General features: G+C 39.1%; 1 protein-coding gene across 2 annotated transcripts in view; it reads left to right on the top strand.

Moving 5' to 3' along the window:
- ASPG (asparaginase) overlaps window positions 1-18920 on the top strand; it is a 123980-nt gene extending 105060 nt beyond the window's left edge. For both annotated transcript variants that reach the window (XM_074291058.1, XM_074291057.1), the window contains exons 13-16: window positions 2124-2210; window positions 12352-12451; window positions 15045-15106; window positions 18181-18920. In XM_074291058.1, coding sequence (XP_074147159.1) covers window positions 2124-2210; window positions 12352-12451; window positions 15045-15106; window positions 18181-18196 — 265 coding nt within the window. In that variant the 3' untranslated portion in view covers window positions 18197-18920. The remainder of the gene's footprint in view (window positions 1-2123; window positions 2211-12351; window positions 12452-15044; window positions 15107-18180) is intronic.
- Window positions 18921-21877: the final 2957 nt, after the last annotated feature.

Raw genomic sequence — 21877 nt, 5'->3', positions numbered from 1 at the left:
GGAACTTGAGAGATTATCTGATCTAAACTCCTCAATTTACAGATGAGGAAATTAAAAGCCAGAGAATTGAAATTATTTGCCTAAGGTTACATAGCTAGTAAGTGGTAGAGCTGAGATTTGAATACAGGGCCTTCTTATTCCCAATCCAGATTTCTTTCCACTAAATAAGTCACAGTTGCCACATTTTAGAAAAGACATTATCTAACTGGAGCTGTCAGTATGGAGGCAATGTAATGACAGCAACTTCCCCAGTGGATTTTGCAGAGACCCAAATTCAATGCTTTCAACCTAGTCTTTTAGGAGCCACAATCAGGGGAATGGTTTTCCCCCCCCACAGGCACAGAGATATCATCCAGCTCCTCAATGATGCAGGTGCTCATTTGTCTCTTCAAGAGCTTCAGGATCTAATTGGTCTTCTGAGAGTTTTAAGCTAGGAGATAGTCCCTTGCCCTGGTCAGATCCTGCTTAGTTCTGTACAGGGTCACTGACCAGCTAAAGAATTTTCTGAGGATTGTGACCAGTATTATGAAGGAACCAGAGATCATGACATAATGAGAATTGGCTGAAGGAAATAGGGATAATGAAAACCTAGGTAAGAGAGAATTTAGAGTGTATATGATGTGACTGTCTTCAAGTATTGGGTGGAGGGGGCAACTTTTTTTTTTTAATATTTGTTTTTAGAATTTTGAGTTTCAAATTCACTCCCTCCAGCCTTTCCCCTAACCATTGAGAAAGCAAGGAATATGATATCAATTATATACATGAAGTCATATATATGACATTGTTTTTAAACTAACAATAATGTTGCAAGAAAAAAAAAAAAGAAACATGAAGTGAATAAAAATGTGCTTCAATCCTGCACATCAAAAGTTTCTCATATTTCTCCAGGTGGATGACATTTTTCATCATTAATACTTTAGAACTATTTTGGATCATTGTCCTAATCAGAGAAGTTAAATCTTTCACAGTTGATTATTGTTATTACCATGTTGTTAATTACTATGTACAATAGTCTCCTGGTTCTGCTAGTTTCATTTTGTTAGTTCATCTAAATCTTCCCAGGTTTTTCTAAACCGTTCCTCTCGTTATTTCTTATAGCATAATGGTGTTCCATCACAATTGTATAACAATTTGTCTAGACAATTCGCCACTTGATAGATATCCCCTCAGTTTTCAGTTTTTCACCATCACCAAAAGATCTATAAATATTTTTGTATATACAGGTCCTTTTCATTTGATCTATTTGGGATACAAATTTAGTACTGCTGGGTCAAAGAATATGCAGTTTTATAGCAGCTTAAGCATAGTTTCCAAATTGTTCTTCAGAATGGTTAGAACAATTCACAGTTCACAATGACTTAATCTATTTTGCTACACCTCCTCCTGCATCTGTCATTTTTCTTTTCTATCATATTATCCAATATAATAGGTGTGAGTGGTGCTTCTTCAAGTAATCAAAATGTTATAATGAGGTAGAAAAATTAAATTTGTTTTATTTGGTCCCCATAGGATAGGCCAAGGAACAATTAGGAGAAGTTATCAAGAAGCGCAGTCAGGTTCAAAAGAAAAAATAATGTCAAAAAATTTCAGAATTGGAAAGAACATTAGAAGTCATCTAACCTAAGCTGTATAAAAACTAGAATCAGTCACTAATGGAAAGGGCTGTGAGGGTAAAGTTCAACCATCACTGGTTATCATAAAGAGTGGTTGGATGATTTTCTATTTGGGACACTGTGAAGGAATTCTTGCTCAGTAAATGTGAAATCTCTTCTAGCTCCCGGATTCTGGGATTCCATAATTCTGATATCTTGCTAGACATAGCCTTGAGGCAGGTAGAGGAAATTTTTCCTCCTTAGGAACCAATCCTTGGGAAATACGTTCCAAAAATCCTATTATCAGAGATCTAGAGTTAGATGGAAGGTCATCCAGTCCACCCCCTGCTCCCTTTCTACTATTTTACCAATGAGGAAATGAATTCCAAGATCATAGAAGTACTAAATGTTAGACCTGAGTTGGATACATAAATCTTCTGATACCCAATCCAACATTATTTCTAAGACACCATGCTAAACTTTCTAGGAAGAGAAAACAAAGCAATTTTTATGGTTTTTTCCCCCCCACAGGCACAGAGATATCATCCAGCTCCTCAAGAATGCAGGTGCTCATCTGTCTCCTCAAGAGCTTCAAGATGCAGGGACTGAGCTTTGCAGGTAAGAGGCACAGGCTGTATCCCTGAGCTGCCCCCATACCCAGCCCTCCCCAGTGCTATCAAGATTTACCCAAATGGCAATCTTCCTAGAGGGAGCATCCAGTGGAGTTTGTTCTTGATGGACAGAATCCCTCAGGAGAATTTAAGAATAGCTCTCTTGGGAAAAAGAGTAGCCCTTTGTTAGGGATATGATGACCTGTTCTATTGGCCTTCAGAGGTTCACAGAAATAAAGTCCCTATGACCCTTCATCATTGGATATAGAGAATATAGAACCCTGGTTTGGGAATCCTAAGTCCTAGGTGCCAGACCTCACTCTGACATTAACTTAGCACATTAAACTCAACACTGAGCAAGTCTCTGCTCTGGTCTGAATTTGAACTCTGCAAAATGCTATTGAACTAGATAGATTCTAATATCTCTTTGGGCTCTGACATTCTTATTTTGTGATATAAGAGTGGTTCCAGTTTGAAAAGTGGTAAGTTATGATTTTGAGGCTCCTTTTGACATTGATATTCATGTTCTAAAACCCTTCCAACTCTGACATTCTATGTTTGTTAGTTTTGAAACTCCTTCCAACTGGAATGTTCTATTGTATGTTCTATTTTTTTTTTATTATAGCTTTTTATTTACAAGATATATGTATGGGTAATTTTTCAGCATTGACCCTTGCAACATCTTCTATTCCAACTTTTCCCCTCCTTTCCCCACTTCCTCCCCCAGATGGCAGGCAGACCCAATTCATATTAAACATGTTAAAGTACATGTTAAATACAATATACGTATACATCTCCATACAGTTATTTTGCTGCACAAGAAGAATTGGACTTTGAAATAAGTAAAATTAATCTGACAAGGAAATCAAAAATGTAAGCGAATAAAAACAGAGGAATTGGAAATGTTATGTAGTGATTCACACTCATTTCCCAGAGTTCTCTCACTGGGTGCAGCTGGTTCTATTCATTATTGAACAAGTGGAATTGATTTGGTTTATCTCATTGTTGAAGATGGCCACGTTCATCAGAATTGATCATCATAGAGTATTGTTGTTGAAGTGTATAATGATCTCCTGGTTCTGCTCATTTCACTCAGTATCAGTTCATGAAAGTCTCTCCAAGCATCTCTGAAATCATCCTGTTGGTCATTTCTTACAGAACAATAGTATTCCATAACATTCATATACCACAGTTTATCAGCCATTCTCCAATTCATGGGCATCCATTCAATTTTCAGTTTCTAGCCACTACAAAAAGGGCTGCCACAAACATTTTTGCACTGCATGGTCTATGTTTTAAGCCTTTTTTCCCAACTCTAAAGTTTTCTACTTCTTTGTTAGAATCTAGGAATATCTTTGTGACTGAGGAGATCTCAGCCTTAGTGGACTCTAAAACCCAATGGCCTGGGAATAGCAAAACAGAGCTTGTATGTGAATCTTTTGTCCTCCAGCCTGCTAGTTAATGCTATAGACAGAGAGGTAACTTCTGTGGTAGTGACATTAGACTTTGTTCAAGGGATAGGAGTTCAAATGTTGGCTATGACACTTATTAGTTATGTGGCCTTGGATAAATATTCCATGTAAAAAATCATAGCATCATATAAGCAGAGCCAGAAGGTACCTTAAAAATCATCTAATCAAACCTTTCACTTGAAGCTAGGTGGTGCAGTAGATATAGCTGTGGACCCTTCTGATCCGAATTCAAATCCAGCCTCAGATCCTTACTAAATGTGTGATCCAGAGCAAGTCATTAGTTTATATCTACCTCAATTGCCTCAGCTGTTGATAACAGGATAATAATAGCACTTACTTCCTAGTGTTATTGTGAGGATTAAATGAGATAGTAATGGTAAAGTGTTTAGTACAGTGTCTGGCACATAATAGACACTGAGTAAATTTTTTTTTCCTCCCATCTCTTCCTTTTCTTCCCTCCCTCCCTCTCTTCCTTCCTTTCTCCTTCCTTCCCTCCTTCCCTCCCTCCCTCCTTCCCTCCCTCCCTCCTTCCCTCCCTCCCTCTCTCTCTCCCTCTCTCCCTCTCTCTCTCCCTCTCTCCCTCTCTCCCTCTCTCCCTTCCTTCCTTCCTTCCTTCCTTCCTTCCTTCCTTCCTTCCTTCCTTCCTTCCTTCCTTCCTTCCTTCCTTCCTTCCTTCCTTCCTTCCTTCCTTCCTTCCTTCCTTCCTTCCTTCCCCAGATGAGGAAACTAAGGCTCCTAAAGTGAAATGGGAAATAACAAAGACAGTATTGGAACTCAGGTCCTCTGATCTCACATCCAAAAGTCTTTCTCATGGACCAGAAAAAATGATATCACTAAGATTAGATCTTGCCTCCCATCCAAGCCCTCCCTCACTATTTCTTTTCAAACTTGTACGATCACAGAAGTTCAAAAATAGCAGAGATTGTTGGAATGTCACACAACAAAGTTAGAATCAAGAAGCAAAAAGAATTCTTCTTATCTGATAGTTCACGTGATCACTGACTCTCAAACCTTTGGGGACCTTAGATTCCATCTACTTAATCCTCTTCATTTACAGTTGAGAGAATTAAAATCCAGAAATGGGAATGACAATGCCCAAACAGGCAGGAAGTAGCAAGCTGTGTGAATTATCCCAGGTAACCAGACTCAAAGTCCAATCCTTTTCCCAGTGCCTAAAAAAATTCCAACTCTTAGGAAAATAAACTTCCTCTCCTTTTGTTGCCTCCTGCTTTCAGAGTGAGAAGGCAGCAACTTCAGAGAGAAAATGGTGGGTGGGAGGATGCTTTCCTACAATAGACATGCCCAGCACCTTCCCCCTCTGACTTTCATGCAACCTCACCCACCTGTTGTCTTACCCTCCTGCCCAAGGCACTCCCAGAATGACATTCTTCACTGAGGAGAAGATGGTCCTGGACTAGGGCTTAGATAGTCCCTGTAAAACCTGTCTAACTGGAGAGAGAATTAGGGTGAGGGAAAGATGAGACAGAAAAGGGCAAGATAAAGGAGAGAATGATGAGGCATGTATGAGCAGGATGAAACAGAAGAGAAAAGGGAGAGGAAGAGAAAGGGGCTGAAGGAGAAAGATAAGAGAAAAGAGGGGCAAAATAATGAGATGAGGAGAGGGAGTAGGAGAGAAAAAGATAATAGAGGGGGAAAGATGAATGAAGAAAAGAATGAATGAGAGAGAGAAAGAGAAAGATAATAGAAGAAAGAAAAAGAAGAGGGAGAGAGTTTAGAAAACATCTCAAAGGGTCTTGGACATTAGAGGAAATGCTGAGAGGGAATGAATGGTGTGTTAAGGAAATATCTGGATACTGGCAGAATTCCTGTGGGGCCCAAAGAAGCAGTCAGTTCTGGGAAAAAGCAGTGATGAAGCCAATCTTGGATGGTCCTCTTATGTGCTGTTCCCATAGAACAGGCTTTTAACATTCATCCTTTCTGTGTCCCATCTCTATAAGATGATCTGTCAGAATTCGAAGGGGTCTTATAAATTAATTACACTGTAAGTTAATAATGCTAAGTATGTTTTTAGAGTGATGATATACGTTTAGATGTAAGACAACCCCTTTCTTCTGCCTTTCCCTGGCATCTGCATTAATGTGAACAGGCCTTCCAAACCCTTGTAGACATATTTCTCCCAAAACCTATCCCTCACATCGCACTCTCCTGCTACTGCCCCATCAAGGACCTTCTACTCCCAGGGTCAGGGAGATAATTGGTAGGTAGTGTGGTCTCCATTCCAGCCTCCTCAAGAAACTAAAGGTCTGGGAGTGATGGGCAGCTGAGTCAGTTGGACTATCAGTGAAGGTTGACTGGCTGTCTCCTTGCTCCCTCCTTCACCTTAACTGGCCTCAAGAGTCATAGTATCTCCAGGATGGAAGGAATCTCAGAGGGATCATAGATTTAGGTCTGGAAGAAATCTCAGAGAGTATCCAGTCCATCCTTTAAAAGAAACAGGAAACCTTTCTCCCACATCTCCTTCAAAAAATGATCTGTTCCGTGTTTGAAGACATCCAGTGGCTGGAAATTCATCCTCTATCAAGTTAAACATTTTGAGAGTCAAAATCTGCCTTAGCAACTTCTACCCATTACCCTTCCTTCTACCCTGTGTTTAGGAATCTCGAGTTCCTTTAGTGGGAAGACTTGATCTTTTCAGGGCTGCTTATTTATCTTTGGTAGCCACCTGTCACCCAATTCTCACCTGTGAGCCTCACCTGTGGCTCCAAGAAGCTCTCCTATGTGCAGAGGTCACAACCTGGTGAAAACCTGTCTCGGCAGATAGGAGAAGACACATTGAAGGTAACTGACAGGCCTCAAATCTGTCAGTGGGTTAGGGGAATGTCTACCACAAACCATGTGAAGATTCTTTCTGGTGGAATGTGTGGATTCATTCCAATGGCCTTGAAGGCAAGTGAAGCCAGTACAGTGGTGCACTTTGGTCAGACATCAAAGACTCCAAGGTGATGACCTTTGCCTCCTGATCTTTGTCTTGCCATCATCCTGATGACTATGGAAGAGAAAGTGAGGCTGATGACTTTGCCTCACTTAAATCCAACTCATGTGCTAATCATCACCTATGATGTCATTGATCCTTTTTGAAAATTAAGGACAAAAGGCTACCCTTAAGGAGGATAAATCTCAACTCTACAAATGAAGGTGGCAATCATCTCCTCTTCTGAGTCTTCTGTTTTTCAAACTAAAACATCCCTGTCCCTTCCATCACTCCCCTCATGTGGGGTCTCTAGGTCTGTTCCTCATTTTGTTTGTCCTTGTTCTAGCTTGTTAGTGTGACTCTTAAAAATATGGTACCCAGAACTGAATTTAGTATGATCAAGGAAGAAGGGAACAAAACTCTCATTTCTTATGTTATAAAGGTGATTATTGAGGACCAAGTTGGGGATGAAATTTGCTCAGTCACACAGCAAATGAGTACCATTATCAAGACCTGAATCTCCTTATACTATCTCAAGGCTTTTCTGCCATACCAGCATTTATAGAATACTTTAAGGTTTTCAAAGCACATTACAAATGTTTTCTCATTTCATTCTTATAGCTTATAGGATTCCTGGAAGGCAGGTGCTATAATTATTATTATTCCCATTTTATAAATAAAAAAACTGAGATAAACAGAAGTTATGGCTTGCTTAGGGTCACACAGCTATTAAATATCTGAGGTGGGATTTGAACTCACAACTTCCTAACTCCAGGTCCAGATCTCTCTTCACTTGGAAAAAGAAAAAGCTATCTAAATTTTTTCACTGATCTCTCATGTATTCCTCAATTCTTTCCCACTAAAAGACTGAAGGAAGGAAAAAAGAGGAAGAAGACTTTTAGGTATTTAAATTCTATGGATATTCAAGTGTCATCCTTTTCCCTTCCCTTGAGTTTCTAGCTAAGACAATGGTACATTGAAATGGCCCCTTGGAGGAATGGCATCATGTCTACTATTTCTTTTCCTTCTTAGTCTTAGAATGGAAAAGAAAGAGTTGACATCTAGGGAATGCATGTAGGTGTTGAGAGTGGGGGGGGGTTGTCTCTGAGAGGATAGCTAATTTCATAGGAGCAAAGAGATAAGATTGCCTCATGAAAAACAATGTAGTCTTGTAGATAGAGAGCCAGCTTTCAAGGCAGGTGGACCTGTTTTTGGGTCCTTGCTCTGACACATACTGATTTTGATCCTGGGAAAGACACTTGTAGTGACTAAAGTATTTAAGTCTAAATTGCAGAACCACTGCTGGTCTGCATTGATAGAATGGGGTTTCCTCATTGAGAGTTCCCTAACTAATGAAATCACAGGTCTGTACATTTCTCCCTCTACCAAAAGAAAGGTGGGATTTGAGTCAATCAATGAGGAAACTGAGAGCTTGAGAGGTTAGATGTCCAAGATTACACAAGGAGCAAGTAGCCGAGCTGGGATGTGAAGCCTGGTCATTCTGGACTCATTCGTTGTTCTTCATATTATACCACACTAGCTTCATTTTTAATGTCTCTCTTGCACAAAAGCAATCTGGACACCAAAGTCCTAACTTAATGAATAGATTATACAGCTACATGAAATGGTCTAGTCTTTTTGCCTTCAATTCATTAACATTTTTAATAAATAAGGACATCAAAGTTCAGAGAGGGGTATTTGAAGGAATGACATAGTGGAAAGAATTGTGGACTTGAATTGAGACAAGACTATGGGTTTGAGTCTTGTCAATGACCTGGACTTGCTGGGTAATCTTTTTGTTTTTGTTTTTGTTTTTTTGCGAGGCAATGGGGTTAAGTGACTTGCCCAGAGTCACACAGCTAGTAAGTGTCTGAGACCAGATTTGAACTCAAGTTCCTCCTGACTTCAGGGCTGGTGCTCTATCCATTGCACCACCTAGCTGCCCCTTGCTGGGTAATCTTAAACAAATCCTTTCCCCTCCCTCAGTTTCCTTCTTTACAAAATGGAGGTGGAACTTCATATTCTCTAAGGCCATTTCCAGATCTATGCTTCTCTTATTCTATGAAATGACTTATCCACAATGATTATAGGGCTGACACAGGAGACTCAGGTTTTCTGGTTCCTGGTTCTGGGTTCTTATTCCATAGCATATCCAGTTGGGGACATTTCATTGAAATAAGAGCCACCTTAAAGTGAGCTCAAGGTCCAAACAATAATGGCATCTTTTAGAGATGAAGTAATTCCTCTAGAGGGAGGTGTCAACTTGACCCTGGATAAAAACTTTCCTCACTTTGTAAAATGAGGAAAAAGATAGAAATAGCATCCTCTGCAAAATGAAGGACAGACAATTCTGGATGAGAGAGAAACCTGGAGAGGGCAGGGTGCCAGGCCCATTTCTCTTCCCCATCAAAAGTGCTGGTGCTGAGCTGTGATTAACTCTTTAAAGAGTTTATTACTAACTTATGATTAATACTTAGGGAAAAGAGATACTGAGTTATCTCTGATCTCTGATCATAATCAAGGTTCCTTCCCACCATAGCTTAATTAGCAGAGACTTTGAATATTCTAGGCCCTCTCTAGGATAGATTCTGGAGAAAATGGTACACATGTTTATTGAATAAGAAGGTAGAATCCTAAGAAGGAAAGGAGCTTTTCATCCTATTTTCTTAGATGTACTTTAAGATCTGTTTCTGTTCCAAGTGATCCTAGATGATCCTAAGTTTTGAGTTCAGTGATTCAGGATCTGTGATCTTGGAAAAGCTACTCCTTTCTCATCTTTCCCCATCTATAAAATGAAGGGGTCAAAAAGGATGTTTTTTAAGTCTTTTCCAACTCAGTTTATCTTCTGTTTGTTTAAAAGGATGTTATTAATGCTTATGTTTTTGCATAAGGCATCTTGGAAGCAAATCTTTCCTTGGGGACAATGTATATATCTTTTTAAAGTTTCTTGAATAACTTGGAAGTGGGAGACAGAGCTACAGTAGGATCTTCAGAATGTTTTAGGATGGCTTTGTCCTGTCTCCTTGGCTTAGGTACCTTGTCAGAGTCCAGACCCTGGGTTGGGGGAGTTGTTGAAAGGAGCTAGGGTGCAGAGGCAGGGTAAGGGCATATTTCTCTTGAAGACATCCTGGTATTGTGGAAAGGATCTGGAGCCAAATTCTATTTCTATTACTTGCTATTTATATTGATTTGGGCAAGTCATTTAAACTCTTGGTCTCAGTTGACTTGTCTATAAAATGAAGAGCTTTCCTCTCCTAATTGTTCTCTAGGATCTTACCTGTCTAAATGTCTATGATCCTGTGAATTATTTTTTGAGGTAGCTAGCTCAGTATTCACTAAACACTAGCATGCCATGGTATCTCTTTAGGAGTTTGGTAGACTCACTGGTACGGAATTCAATGTCCAGAGGCACCTTTGATGATCCCTTCCTCCTGTTCCTTCTGTCTTCTAGGAGCGTTTCTTTTATTGGAGATCGAGAATAGAACCAAAATCTTAGAATAGAAGCAAACTGAATCTGATAGCTTGATGACATTGGGCCTCTCAGCCTCTTCAAGCCTCAGTTTTTTTTCATCTACAAAATGAGGGTGATAATAATAATGTACTATTTCGCTCACAAGATTATTGTGAGGAAAGCACTTTGTAAATCTGAAAACTCTATCTAAATGTTATTACTATAACCACCACCACCACCATCATCATCATTGTCCATGATCTGCCTGGGAGGATCGTCTTGAGCAGCATTAACCCAAAATGCTAGAGACATGTATTCTATGTGGTCTCCTTTCCCTGGGCTGGCAGAACAGGCATGAGTGCAATAGATTCATGAGGGCAAAAACCTTAGCTCCTTTCCAGGTCTCAGATTTTTCCTAAATTCTGAGAGTTCTTGTCTATATCTTTTCCTTCTCCTCACTCTCCCATACTTCCAACTTGCCCTGAAGTCAGGATTTAGGAAGCTCCCACGGCCAGGAAAAGGACTGACTCTGGATACTTCCAGGGGTAGGTTTCCCTGGCCTCTTAGCTATGGAAATGGGGGTATTAGTCACCCTGGGAAATAACCCTACCCTATTACTTGAGCACTTGGAAGGGGTGGAGATAAAGGGGGATGAAAGAGATGTTTCTGATTAGTAACCTGGCACATTGGGTAATACTGGAGGCCCTCCCTCCCTGGGAGGGAAGTTGGCATCTAGAAGATAAGAACTACGTTTGGGAGCTCCAGAATTTCAAGAAAACAGATCTAGGTTGGTTCTTTTGTGTGGCACTGATTGTGACTCAGCTTTCCATAAGGAACAAGATTTGTTCTTCCTCTCCTACTGTCTACCTTCCCTAGAGCCTTGGGCAGTGGGGCTTCTTGGAGAAGTTTGGACACAGAGTTCTCTATCTCTCATTGATAGAGCTGAAAGGGATTTTGGAAGCACCCTGGTTTTCTTTAGAAATGCTTAAGGCTGTTCCCTCCCCACTATTACCACAAACATGAAGGCTGGACAATTCAACTGTGGGGGCAGGAAGACAGCAATTATTGTCAATAATCTTAATGAGGGCACCATCCTGTCTCTTCTCTCCCCTTCCCAAGTTGCCTGTGGGAAGTTCAGGCTTTCAGATGTGATGTTCCAAACTCATTTATACCGTGCTAACAAGGAGGAAGGGTGGAGAGATGGAAAGGAAGGAAAACCAGATGGAATCTCAGTGTCCCTGAGTTGTCCTCATTGGGGAATCTGGTTACCTGGTTACTTTCTCAGTGTTTGCTTTTTCCTGCCTCATGTCCCTGATGGAGGGTCTCCATCCCTGTGTATCACTGAGGAGAGCTTTTGTTGGAGGGTGGGTGAGGGGTGGGTAGTAGGATGTATTCCAGAGATGCTGGAGAGTTTAAGATAAAGCATACACTGAAAGATTCAACAATGAAAGATTGTCATCTGTAGCTAAGTACCTGAAAGCCCCTTTCCTCAGCCACCTGAACTTGGGTGTGTGTTTCAGAACTCACAGACCCTTCATGTCAGAGATTGAAGAATTCTGATGTTCTCTTGTCTTCAGCACATTATGGCCTTCTCTTTTACCCATTCTCTTGGAGAGGCCATAGGAATAGAACCTTTTCTAAGGTGGCCCAGTTGAGAAGGGGTAGGATGGAGGAAGTCAGTATTTTATTCAGTAAGCAGGGCAGAACCTGAAGGGTAAAAGAACGATACAGTCTGCCTTTCCTTCTCTCTGATAGTGGGCATTTTGATAAATAAGGTTGCTTCCTTGCTTCTGGCTGGTGGAGCAACGTCATGGAACTATTCTTAGCTCTGGGATGCTCATTCTCCACTTCCCAGATGATATGGTCAAACAGCTGTATTCTCTCTCATCTTCTTTCCCTCCCTCCTCTTTCTCTCCTGCTTTGAACTATTGGCTAAAAACCATTCTGCTCTTAAAGTGCCAGAGGGAGAAAAAATCATGTTGTGAAATATGAAACTGGAGACGCTCTCTCTCCTCTGTGTCTCTCTCTGGTTAGTCATGGTCACACCCACTGGGTGAAACTAGACTCTGTTCTGCCCTATTAATTTTCACATTGAATTCCCTCCCCCTCCCAGCCCCCATCCCCCAGGCTGCTGCTTGCTCAGCTGTTTGGGGCTGTCATAATCATCTCCTTTCTCCCACCCTGGGCTCTTGGCCTGCATCTCCCTGGTTGACACAAGATGCTACTCGTGGCCCGATGCTGCCACCACCTTAGGGACTCGGGGCTGGGTCTGTTGACGGCTTCTTCCCAACAGGCTGGCTGCAAGTGGTGACAGGGATGGGCTGATGGCGTGGCAACAAGCAGGCGTGGACCTATTCCAGACGGGATATGACGGGCAAACTCCATTGCAAGTTGTAAGTCTGACCTAGTGGTTCTGGACACATTTTACAGATTTTAGGGGCAAGAGGACACAAATGAAACAATTGTCCCAAATCCTTGAATTGATCACTGTTGTCCCAGATCCTCATAAGCACTTCATGAGTTCTCATAAGCCCTACACAGAGTCAACTCAGAATCTCAAGTTTCCACTCCCTAATTAAGTTATGATGTGTTACTATCATGGAAGGAGAGGATAATAATTGTCAATTCAATTAAGTACTTTATACAGGGGCAATGTGGCATATGGTAAACCTGCAGTCAAAGGAATTAAGTTCAAGTTCTGTTTCTGATATTTATAGACTGTGGGACATTTATTATCTCTCTCAAGACTTATCAGCTAAGTTAGATAGGTTTTATATATTAAATCATAGAGACTTGATATACTGATTCATAAAGATCACATGCAAAAATCTAGGTAAGGTGGCATTTTCTCTGGGGGAAAAATATCAAACATCTCTGATAGGAGTCTATATAAGTATGTTATATTCATTTATATGTGTATATACATATAAATATACATATTCAAAGTTTGTGGACACAAACAAAACCAAAAGCCATTCTCCAATTTATTAGTGGGCAAAGGCTATGACCAAAGAATTCTTAAGAGAAAAAAAATCACTAATAACTGAATGAATGTTCTAAATCACTAACAATAAGAGAAATACAGATCAGAACTACACTATTTGACCTTATATTTAACAAATTGAGTAAAATAACATAGTTTTGGAGGGATTGTGGAAAGATGGATGCACTAATGCTTTGCAACCATTTTGGAAAGCTATTTAGAATTATGCAAACCAAGTAGCTAAAATGTCCCTACCCTTTGGCCCAGATATCCCACACTATTCTTATATTCCAAGGTGATCAGTGAAGAGAAGAAACACCAACCTATTTAATAGTGATATTGAAAACAAAGTAGATGACCATTGATTGGGGAATCATGTAATAAAATGCAATATTAAGTGCTATGATAAAGATTACAATGGTGAATACAGAGAAATATAGAAACTTATGCTAACAGCAACAATCAGCAGCGATTTTCTAAGTGCCTATTATTTGGCAGGTATTGGGGATACAGCTATAAAGAATGATTTTTTTTAGAATATTGCATAGAATGTTGGATTTTTGTAATATAGGTAGTTTTACTGACATTCATTTTTTTCTTTTAAAAACTTTATTATAAGATTTGGGATACAAAAAGTTGGTGTTTTCCTTTTATTCTTTTTTTTTGTCCCTCCTTTTCCTAGCAGAATGAAGCTTAAGGCTTTGTGTAGGGCCCATTGCTGGGCTCAGAAAACACTTGTTGAATACCTAGAAGGCTCTTGCTCCTTACCTCTGCCTCAGAATCCCTAGATTCCTTTATAGCTCAGCTTAAACACAATCTGCTACATGAAGCCTTGTCTGATGCCCCATTTGCTATTGTCTTCCCCTAGCCAATTACCTTCTATTTGTATGTATACATACATATGCACACCCATAAATACATATATACACACATTTATGTATTTGCATACATAAAATGCAATGCGTGTGTGTGTGTGTGTGTGTGTGTGTGTGTGTGTATGGGTGTCCCAAAGTCTTCTTGCAGTTTTAAGCTATTAAAGCTTTAAGTGTACAGGTGTATATTTACCTGGACATCTATCTCTGTCTTCCCCTAAAAGAATGCAAGCTCTTGATAACAGGGATTATTTTATTTTTGTTTTTGTATCTCAGCACCTGGCTTAGTGCCTCGCATATAGTAGGTATTTAATAGATGCTTGCTACTTGATTGATTGACCTTTGTATAATAAAATAGTACCCTTGACAGTGGTAGTGGTGATGGTAGGGAGTTCAGGTGTAGATAAAACAAGAAATTATAAGGCATTGTGTATTAGATAGGGTACCAGAAGTTTCAACCCAAATTCTACCTGTTAATTGTGTGATCTAGGATAAGACACTCAATTCTGGGCTTTGTTTTATTCACTTGTAAAAGGAGGATGTTGGTTGAGAGCTAAATTGATAATCCATTTACCCAGGGAAGGCTTGGTACAAAGTATTTCTTCCCACTGGACCTCAGTTTCCTTGTCTATGAGAGGGTATTGAAGAAGATGGTTTCTCAGTTTTCTTCCATTTCTGACAGTCTGTGATTCATGTAGGTACTGAGTAAAAAGGAACTTTTTGGATACCAAGGTTATTGCTGGATTAAGTAGATACAGCAGACAGGGATGTATAGTTTGGAGGCAGGAATAGATCTGAGCCCTGCTGTTTAAGAATTCAACTGGGGGGAGACAGGAGGAACAAAATGGCCCCTCTGAGAGCTTTCATGGTGGAAGATGGAGTACAGAGGAAGAGGAGCTATGGGTCACAGCAATGGGGGATATAGCCTAGATGAGAAGGAACAGAAAGAGGCTGGAGGATTGGTCAGTTCCTGAAGTCAGAGTCCTAATAGGGAGGGTACGCCAGTTCTGTTCAGCATCCTTCAGAAAATCCATTGGGTGGTGATGAAGGGAGGAGATTTCCCCTTCTATTCTTGTGGATTGTTTGCCAGAGACAGTTGCAGCAATAACCATTTGGAACCTTTCTTTTCAGGCAGAAACAGCTGGGAACCAAGAGTTGGTGAGTCTCTTAAGAGAACACAGGATGGGAACCAGGTAAGGGGAACTTACAAAGATATCCAGGCAAAAGTGTTGGGAAAGAAAAGGGACTCTGAAGCCTGGGGGATAGAATAAGACACCCCCCCAAGATTGAGAGTGCTCTGCCCTGCCCAATTTATGGACAAATGAAGTGGTTTGGGATCTCAGAGAACAGGAATTAAGAGCATCTCATCAGAAGAATTTACTGAGATAAGATATGTGAATAAAAGACCATAGGTATTAAAATAATACTTGGGGTGATAGATTTAAAATGAAAAGAGACCTTAATGATGGTTTGTTAATTTTACAGATGAGGGATCTGAGGGCCAAAGTGATTAATAGTGAATGACAGAGGCAGGAAGTTCACATTCCCCCAACTCCACTGAGGTGAATCACTTTATTCACAAACAGCACCAAGAAGTAGACAGTTACTTGTGGTATTATCTTCATTCCAATTCAATAGATGCTTAGGAAAGAATCACACAATTTGTTGTTACTTCTTGCCTCCCCTTCAAAAAAGAAGATCAAGAATCAAGGCAGAGTGGCAGCAAGATGGCAGAGTGAATACATTCCCAACCTTGTAGTCAAGAGGCTCCGAGTTCAAATCCAGCTTCACTTACCAATGTGATCCTGGGCAAGTCACTTGCCTAAAAAAAAAAGAAAAGAAAACAAATGAAGGCAGTGGTGCATGTACACTGGAGAAGGTCCTGTGCTGGATTTGAAGTTAGAAGATGTGGGTTCTACTTTTTACTACTTGTATGACTTTGAGCAAATCAATTAATCTCTTTGGGCCTCAGTTTTCTTATTTGTTAAAAAAAAATGGGTTTGGATTAGATGGCTTGAGAGTCCTTCCCACTGTAAATCTAAGAAAATATCCCAAAGTTCTGACCTGCAAGTGCTTAGCACAGCGTTGGGCACATAGTAGAAACTATAATACTTGATTGACTAATGACCTCAATGCCTACTTCACTATTTATACAAAATATTGATGAGAATAAATGGGCATGTATCAAATCATTGGTGAAGGTATGGGAAGGGAACACAGGTAGGCTTTCCAAAATGAGATTTCACAGCAGGTCATATCTTTACAATCCCAGAATTGACTAAAAGTTACAGAGAATACAAGAACTACTATGTGTTTGGTCAGCGTCCTGTGCTGTTGTGTAAAATGCCCATTTAAAGTTTCTCTTCCAACAAGGTTCCTGTTTTACAGAAATAAGAATTAAGGTTCAGAAAAATTGTGATTTGCATATGGCCAAAGAGCTCATAAATATATTTGAAACGCGAGTCCTCACTCCATACCCAGGAATCTTTCCATTATAAGTCAAGAGCTAGGGATCATTTTCACTTATTTGGTCCTCATAACAATGGACCGCCAATTGAGTAGGACCCATGATTCTCTGAGGAAGAGGTTGAGGGGAAAAGTCATGGATAAGACCAGGAAAAAAGGAAACAAGCATTCATTAAGTACCTGTCTATATAAATAGTGTTTCATTTGATCCTCATAACAATCTGAGGCCCCAATTTACAGTTGAGGAAACTAAGCTGAATTTGAATTTAAGTTTTTCTGATTTAGGCATATAACTCTACCACTGTGCCACAATCTGCCTCACAATCTATGGGGAAGGGGAGGGTTAAGAGTGAGACATATTCTCATATTGAGAAATAACTATAACCTAGTGGCAGAATGTTTGAAGAACCACAAGAAGACAATGTTAGAGGATATTAAAAGAGGGAGATAATTAAGAGAGGGGAAGAAGAGGAGAGAGGTGGGAGGGAGAGAGGGACTGTGGACTGTGGATGGCTAACATGGTACTGTTGATATAATTCAATTTTTTTTTTTTTTTTGTTCTCTTTAAAGATTTTGTTACAAGTGGATGTCTCTAGGGAGGTTGGGAAATGTATTAACCAAAAATAGGGACAGGATTTGTGATTTTATAGATGTAGGAAACTTCTGGATGAGGAAATCTTTCGATGAATGCAGATGAGTGTGTTCTCTATGATTTATAGTCATATAGAGTTGCCTAGAACACTGAGAAATTAAGTGACTTGCCTAAGTGCATACAATCAGTATATATTAGGAGCAAGACTTGAATTTGGACTCCCTACTTATGAAGCTGGCTCTCTATCCACTCTATTTGTGTATCTGTTTTGTATGTACAAAGAGTCAGAGAGAAAAAGAAAGGGGAGGGAGACAGAGAGAGATATTGAGGAATGTAGGCTCTGGAGGTGGGGGTCAGGCAGTATTTCATGGGGAGGACAACATGTACTCTAGGGCAATATGAAATTTAGATAAAGTTCCTTGTTCTCGGAGTCTGGAAGGAAATTTGACACATACACATAAGTATAATTCATAATACTAAGAGATGAATTAGAGGTACAAAATAAGTGAATTAAGGGTACAAAACAATTAATTTCCTCTAAGTCATTAAGAGTGAAGCAGTTAATTACCAACATTTTACAGTCATTAAGGACAGCCTCTTTACATGCCCTCCCTCTTCTTTCCTCCCACCAGAGATCTGTTTGGGGAGGCTGTGTCAGACTTCAGTTAGTCAGTTAATTAATCAACAAGCATATTGGAGTCCCCTGATACATGTCTGTGCCCTAACTAGTCTTTGTTTTTTTTCTAAGCAACATAGCTGAAAAAGAACTGATCAATTGATAAATCTTGTTGCTTGAGCCAGACTTTGCCTTCTGGGAACTTCTAATCTTGCAATATAGAGGAGGAGCTCACCTGGGGCTTGTCTCCAAGAAGCTTTTAGTCTGAGGAGGCAAAAACCCACATGCTAAAGAACTATGAACATTAACATCAGATAGTGGATAATTGTCCAGGAGATAAATAATGTGGACCAGATACTAGGTGCTCTAGGATATCAGCTGAAAGAGAATTGGATGGAGACTGGAGAACCTCTCCAAACCCCTCCCAGTCCCTAAAACCAATTTGCATTAGTAGAAATTGCTCAATCTGGAGCTCTCTACACACATAAAATCACAGGACTGATTAAAAAAAGGGGAGGGGGAGGAGGAAGAGGTAGAAAAGCTTCCTGGAAGAGGTAGGATTTAACCTCAGACCTTTTTTATGTCCTCTTTAGATCTGACATACTGTGATGCTTCCTACACTCAGAAAAGGAAGAGAGCAATTGAGAAATTATTGCCTTTGAGAACCCTCCCTTGCTGGTGCTGAGCTTGCCTTCGATCCTCCTGGTATTAAAGGTTGGGAGAGGAAAGGAGTCAAATGAGAGCTATGGAAAGGGGAAAAATTCCCTGCTTCCATTTCCCTCCTCTACCACTGCCTGTGAATGCCCAGGACAACTAAATCCTTTGTGGTTTAAGCTCCATTGTCTGTTAGGTTTTTCACACAGCCCTTTTCCATGCCTTTTCACACTAAGCCTTGCTGACCCTTGTCAGGTTCTTTATGCTTCCCAGTAAGATTTAACACTACAAACTACTGTATATTTGTATATTTGATTCCAGTTGACATTTATTAATTTTTTCATCATGATAATAATGTCCATATGAGGACAAAAAACTCACAACTAGTAGGAACTGACTTTTCAAAAAAAGTTGATTTGAAAGAAAAAAGATTCAGTATTGATATTGCTCATTACAGCAATATCCTTTGCAGAGCTGGCTAAGTTTCTCTACTGTATTTAATTTAATATTACTTTGGCACATCCAAAGGTTTTCAATACATAAAACCATCTATCTGTATGTGTCTGTGTATATATATATGTACATATATATGTGTATATATATATATATATATACACATAGACACATACATATATATATATATATACACACACACATATATATATATATATATATAAACTGTTTTTATCACCCTAAAATTTTAGGCTTTGGGGTTTTTTTGAGGATATTTGCTAATGACAAATTGTTGTTATCATTTCTGTCATGAAATATAAAAAAGCATCCATTCAACATTGTATTTCATATTTTAAAAGTTAGTCTATTTGAACAGAGTCAGCTTATTGGAGATTCAATGTGGTAAAATCTGTAAGAATCACAGACTTGAAATTATAAGATTGATTTAATACTTATTTACTCTGTGATCAAGGTCCTAAGTCTCTTTCTTTCCCTTCTCTGGGTCTCAGTTTACCCATTTCAAAAATAAGACAATTAGGTGAAATGGTCTCCAAGATCCCTTTTCATTTTAATATTGTTTGAAAATTTTCAATAATTCCATTTCTTCTCTGAGACTCAGTTTTCTCCATCTATATATGAAGAGATTAGACTCAATACTCTCTGAAATTCCTTCCTGCTCTAAATCTATGGACCTGTGAAAACTTTGCTTGTCCTTCTTTTTTTGTCCTTTCTTTTGTATTCCTCCCTTCCAGTCACCCAGCTTGAAATATCAGAAATATTTGATTCTTCTGTCTCTCACCCTTTAACTAACCTTTAACTAGCTTCCAGGTTCTGCCAGTTGTATTTCACAATCTTTCTTACATCTAGCCCTTCTCCTCTATTCAGAGATCATCTTTGTTTTTAATCTCTCACCTCTTTTCACTAATACTATTTTAACAGTCTCTTAATTACTTACTTCATCTCCATCATTTTCCTTCAGTTCATCTTTTACGCTACTGTTTGAGTAATAACCCCACTTAAAAATTTCTGAACTTAATAAACATCAACTAAAACAATTATTTTCAAATATCCATAAGAACAGAAAGATTGTACATGAAACTCTGAATCTCTATAATATAGAGCTTGATTTTTAAAAATGTAATAAATTTAAGATTACTTTTAAAGGTATTTATGCTTCCTTTTTTTGTGTTTTTCAGAAATACATTTCAATGACTCCATTTTTCTTTCTATCCCCCTCTTTTTTGGGATAACACTATCCCCTCTTGCTCCTTCTCCTCTCCCATTGAGAAAGCAGAAAAAATAAAACTGTTATAAATATGTATAGTTAAGCAAAACATTCCCTCATCAATCATATAATAAAAAGTATCCTTCTACAATCTAATTCCATTATTTTTCTTTTAGGAAATGGTTATTATGTTTTATCTTGAGTCCACTAGAATTGAGAAAGCAGAAAACATAAATTGTTATAACTATGTATAGTTAAGCAAAACATTTCCTCATCAGTCATATAATTAAAAGTATCCTTCTACAATCTAATTTCTTATTTTTCTTTTAGGAAGTGGTTATTATGTTTTGTCTTGAGTCCATTAGAATTGTAGTTGGTTATTGTGTTGGCTAGTTTCTGTTTTTCAAAGTTGTTTGTCATGACAATATTGCTATTGCATAAATTGTTTTCCTGGTTCTCACCTTATTTTGCATCAGTCCATATAAGTCTTCCCAGGTTTCTCTGAATAGTCCCCTTGATTTTTTTTCTTATGGCCCAATAGTATTCCATCATATTCCTGTAATACAACTTGTTCAGCTATTCTGATGGATACCCTCTCAATTTCCAATGCTTTGCCACCACAAAAAGAAATGCCACAAATATTTTTGTACATACAAATCCTTTTCCTCTTGCTCTCCTCTTCAGAATATAAACCTAGTAATAGTATCACTGGATCTTAGGGCATGCATATTTTAATAGCTTTTTGAAAATAGTTCCAAATTGCCTTCCAATGAAATGTTGTGACATTGTTGGTCATTTCTTTAAAAAAAAAAAAAAAAACAACCAGAAAAGACAACCTGCAGTGACTCCTCATTGCCTACTGAAAATAGCACATCAACATAGCTGTCTGATATTAAGGTCCCTCCATGATTTGGTTTCAACCTAAGTTGTTTTTTTTTAATTAAACACTGCCTCCTGGCCCCCCAACTCCCCATCTCCCATTCAAGTCTATGTGCCAAGCAAGTTAGTCAGCTGGGTGCTATAATAGAGAGCTAGTCTTGGATCCAGGAATACTAAGTTTAAATCTTGCTTCAGTTGTTTAGTAATCATTGATTTAGAAAATCATTCAATTTCTCCATCTGTAAAATGAAGTTATTGTATCAAATGTTACAATAAGCATTTCCTAAATCTTAAAGTAGTATATAAATATGAGCTATTTTATTATAACTGTTCACTGTCATCTTCATTTAGCCTGTTTTTGTTCTCCTTTCTGAAATGGACTCCCTTTCCATGCCACTTTCCCATTCTTCATGACCCAGCTTGGGTCATTAAACCCTTTCTATCTTCTTCTTTTTCAGGTGAAAGTGATCTCTCCTTCTCTAGTGTCCTATATTCCGACCCTCTCCTCATTTGTCTCATTCTCCGTTGAGATTGTAAGTTCCCTGGGAGCAGGGCTGGCTCTGTTTTCTTAGATCCAATCATAGTGCCTTGAACACAGTCAGCATTGAGTAAATATTTTTCGAATTGAACTCAACTAAAAAGATAGGCTGCTTTAGATAAATTGCAAGATAGACTTTGCCTTCTCTTCCACCTTTCAGCTGCTGTCAAAAGTATTTTAACCTTGCACTCTCTTCCCTCTCTCTAGCTTTTTCTCATTTAGATTATGCTCTCTGATAGTACTGGTGCAGTCTTCAGTGAAGACTGTATAGGCAATAAAGAATCCCACTATAAGAGGCAGAGTATGCCTGAATTGGACTTCTCCTCCCCCCACCCCCAATCTTTTGCTAAGGCAATTGGTGTTAAGTGACTTGCTTAGAGTCACACAGCTAGGAAGTGCTAAGTGTCTGAAGCCGATTGCAAACTCAGGTCCTCCTGAGTTCAGGGCTGGTACTCTATCCACTGAACCATTCAGCTGCCCCAGAATGGCTAAACTAGAAATCTGATTGAGGAAACTGAATCCCAGTAATATTAGATCATCA

This window comes from Sminthopsis crassicaudata, chromosome 2, assembly GCF_048593235.1.
Source record: "Sminthopsis crassicaudata isolate SCR6 chromosome 2, ASM4859323v1, whole genome shotgun sequence".
Lineage (NCBI taxonomy): Eukaryota > Metazoa > Chordata > Mammalia > Dasyuromorphia > Dasyuridae > Sminthopsis > Sminthopsis crassicaudata.
This window is presented reverse-complemented; position numbering and strand designations above follow the sequence as displayed.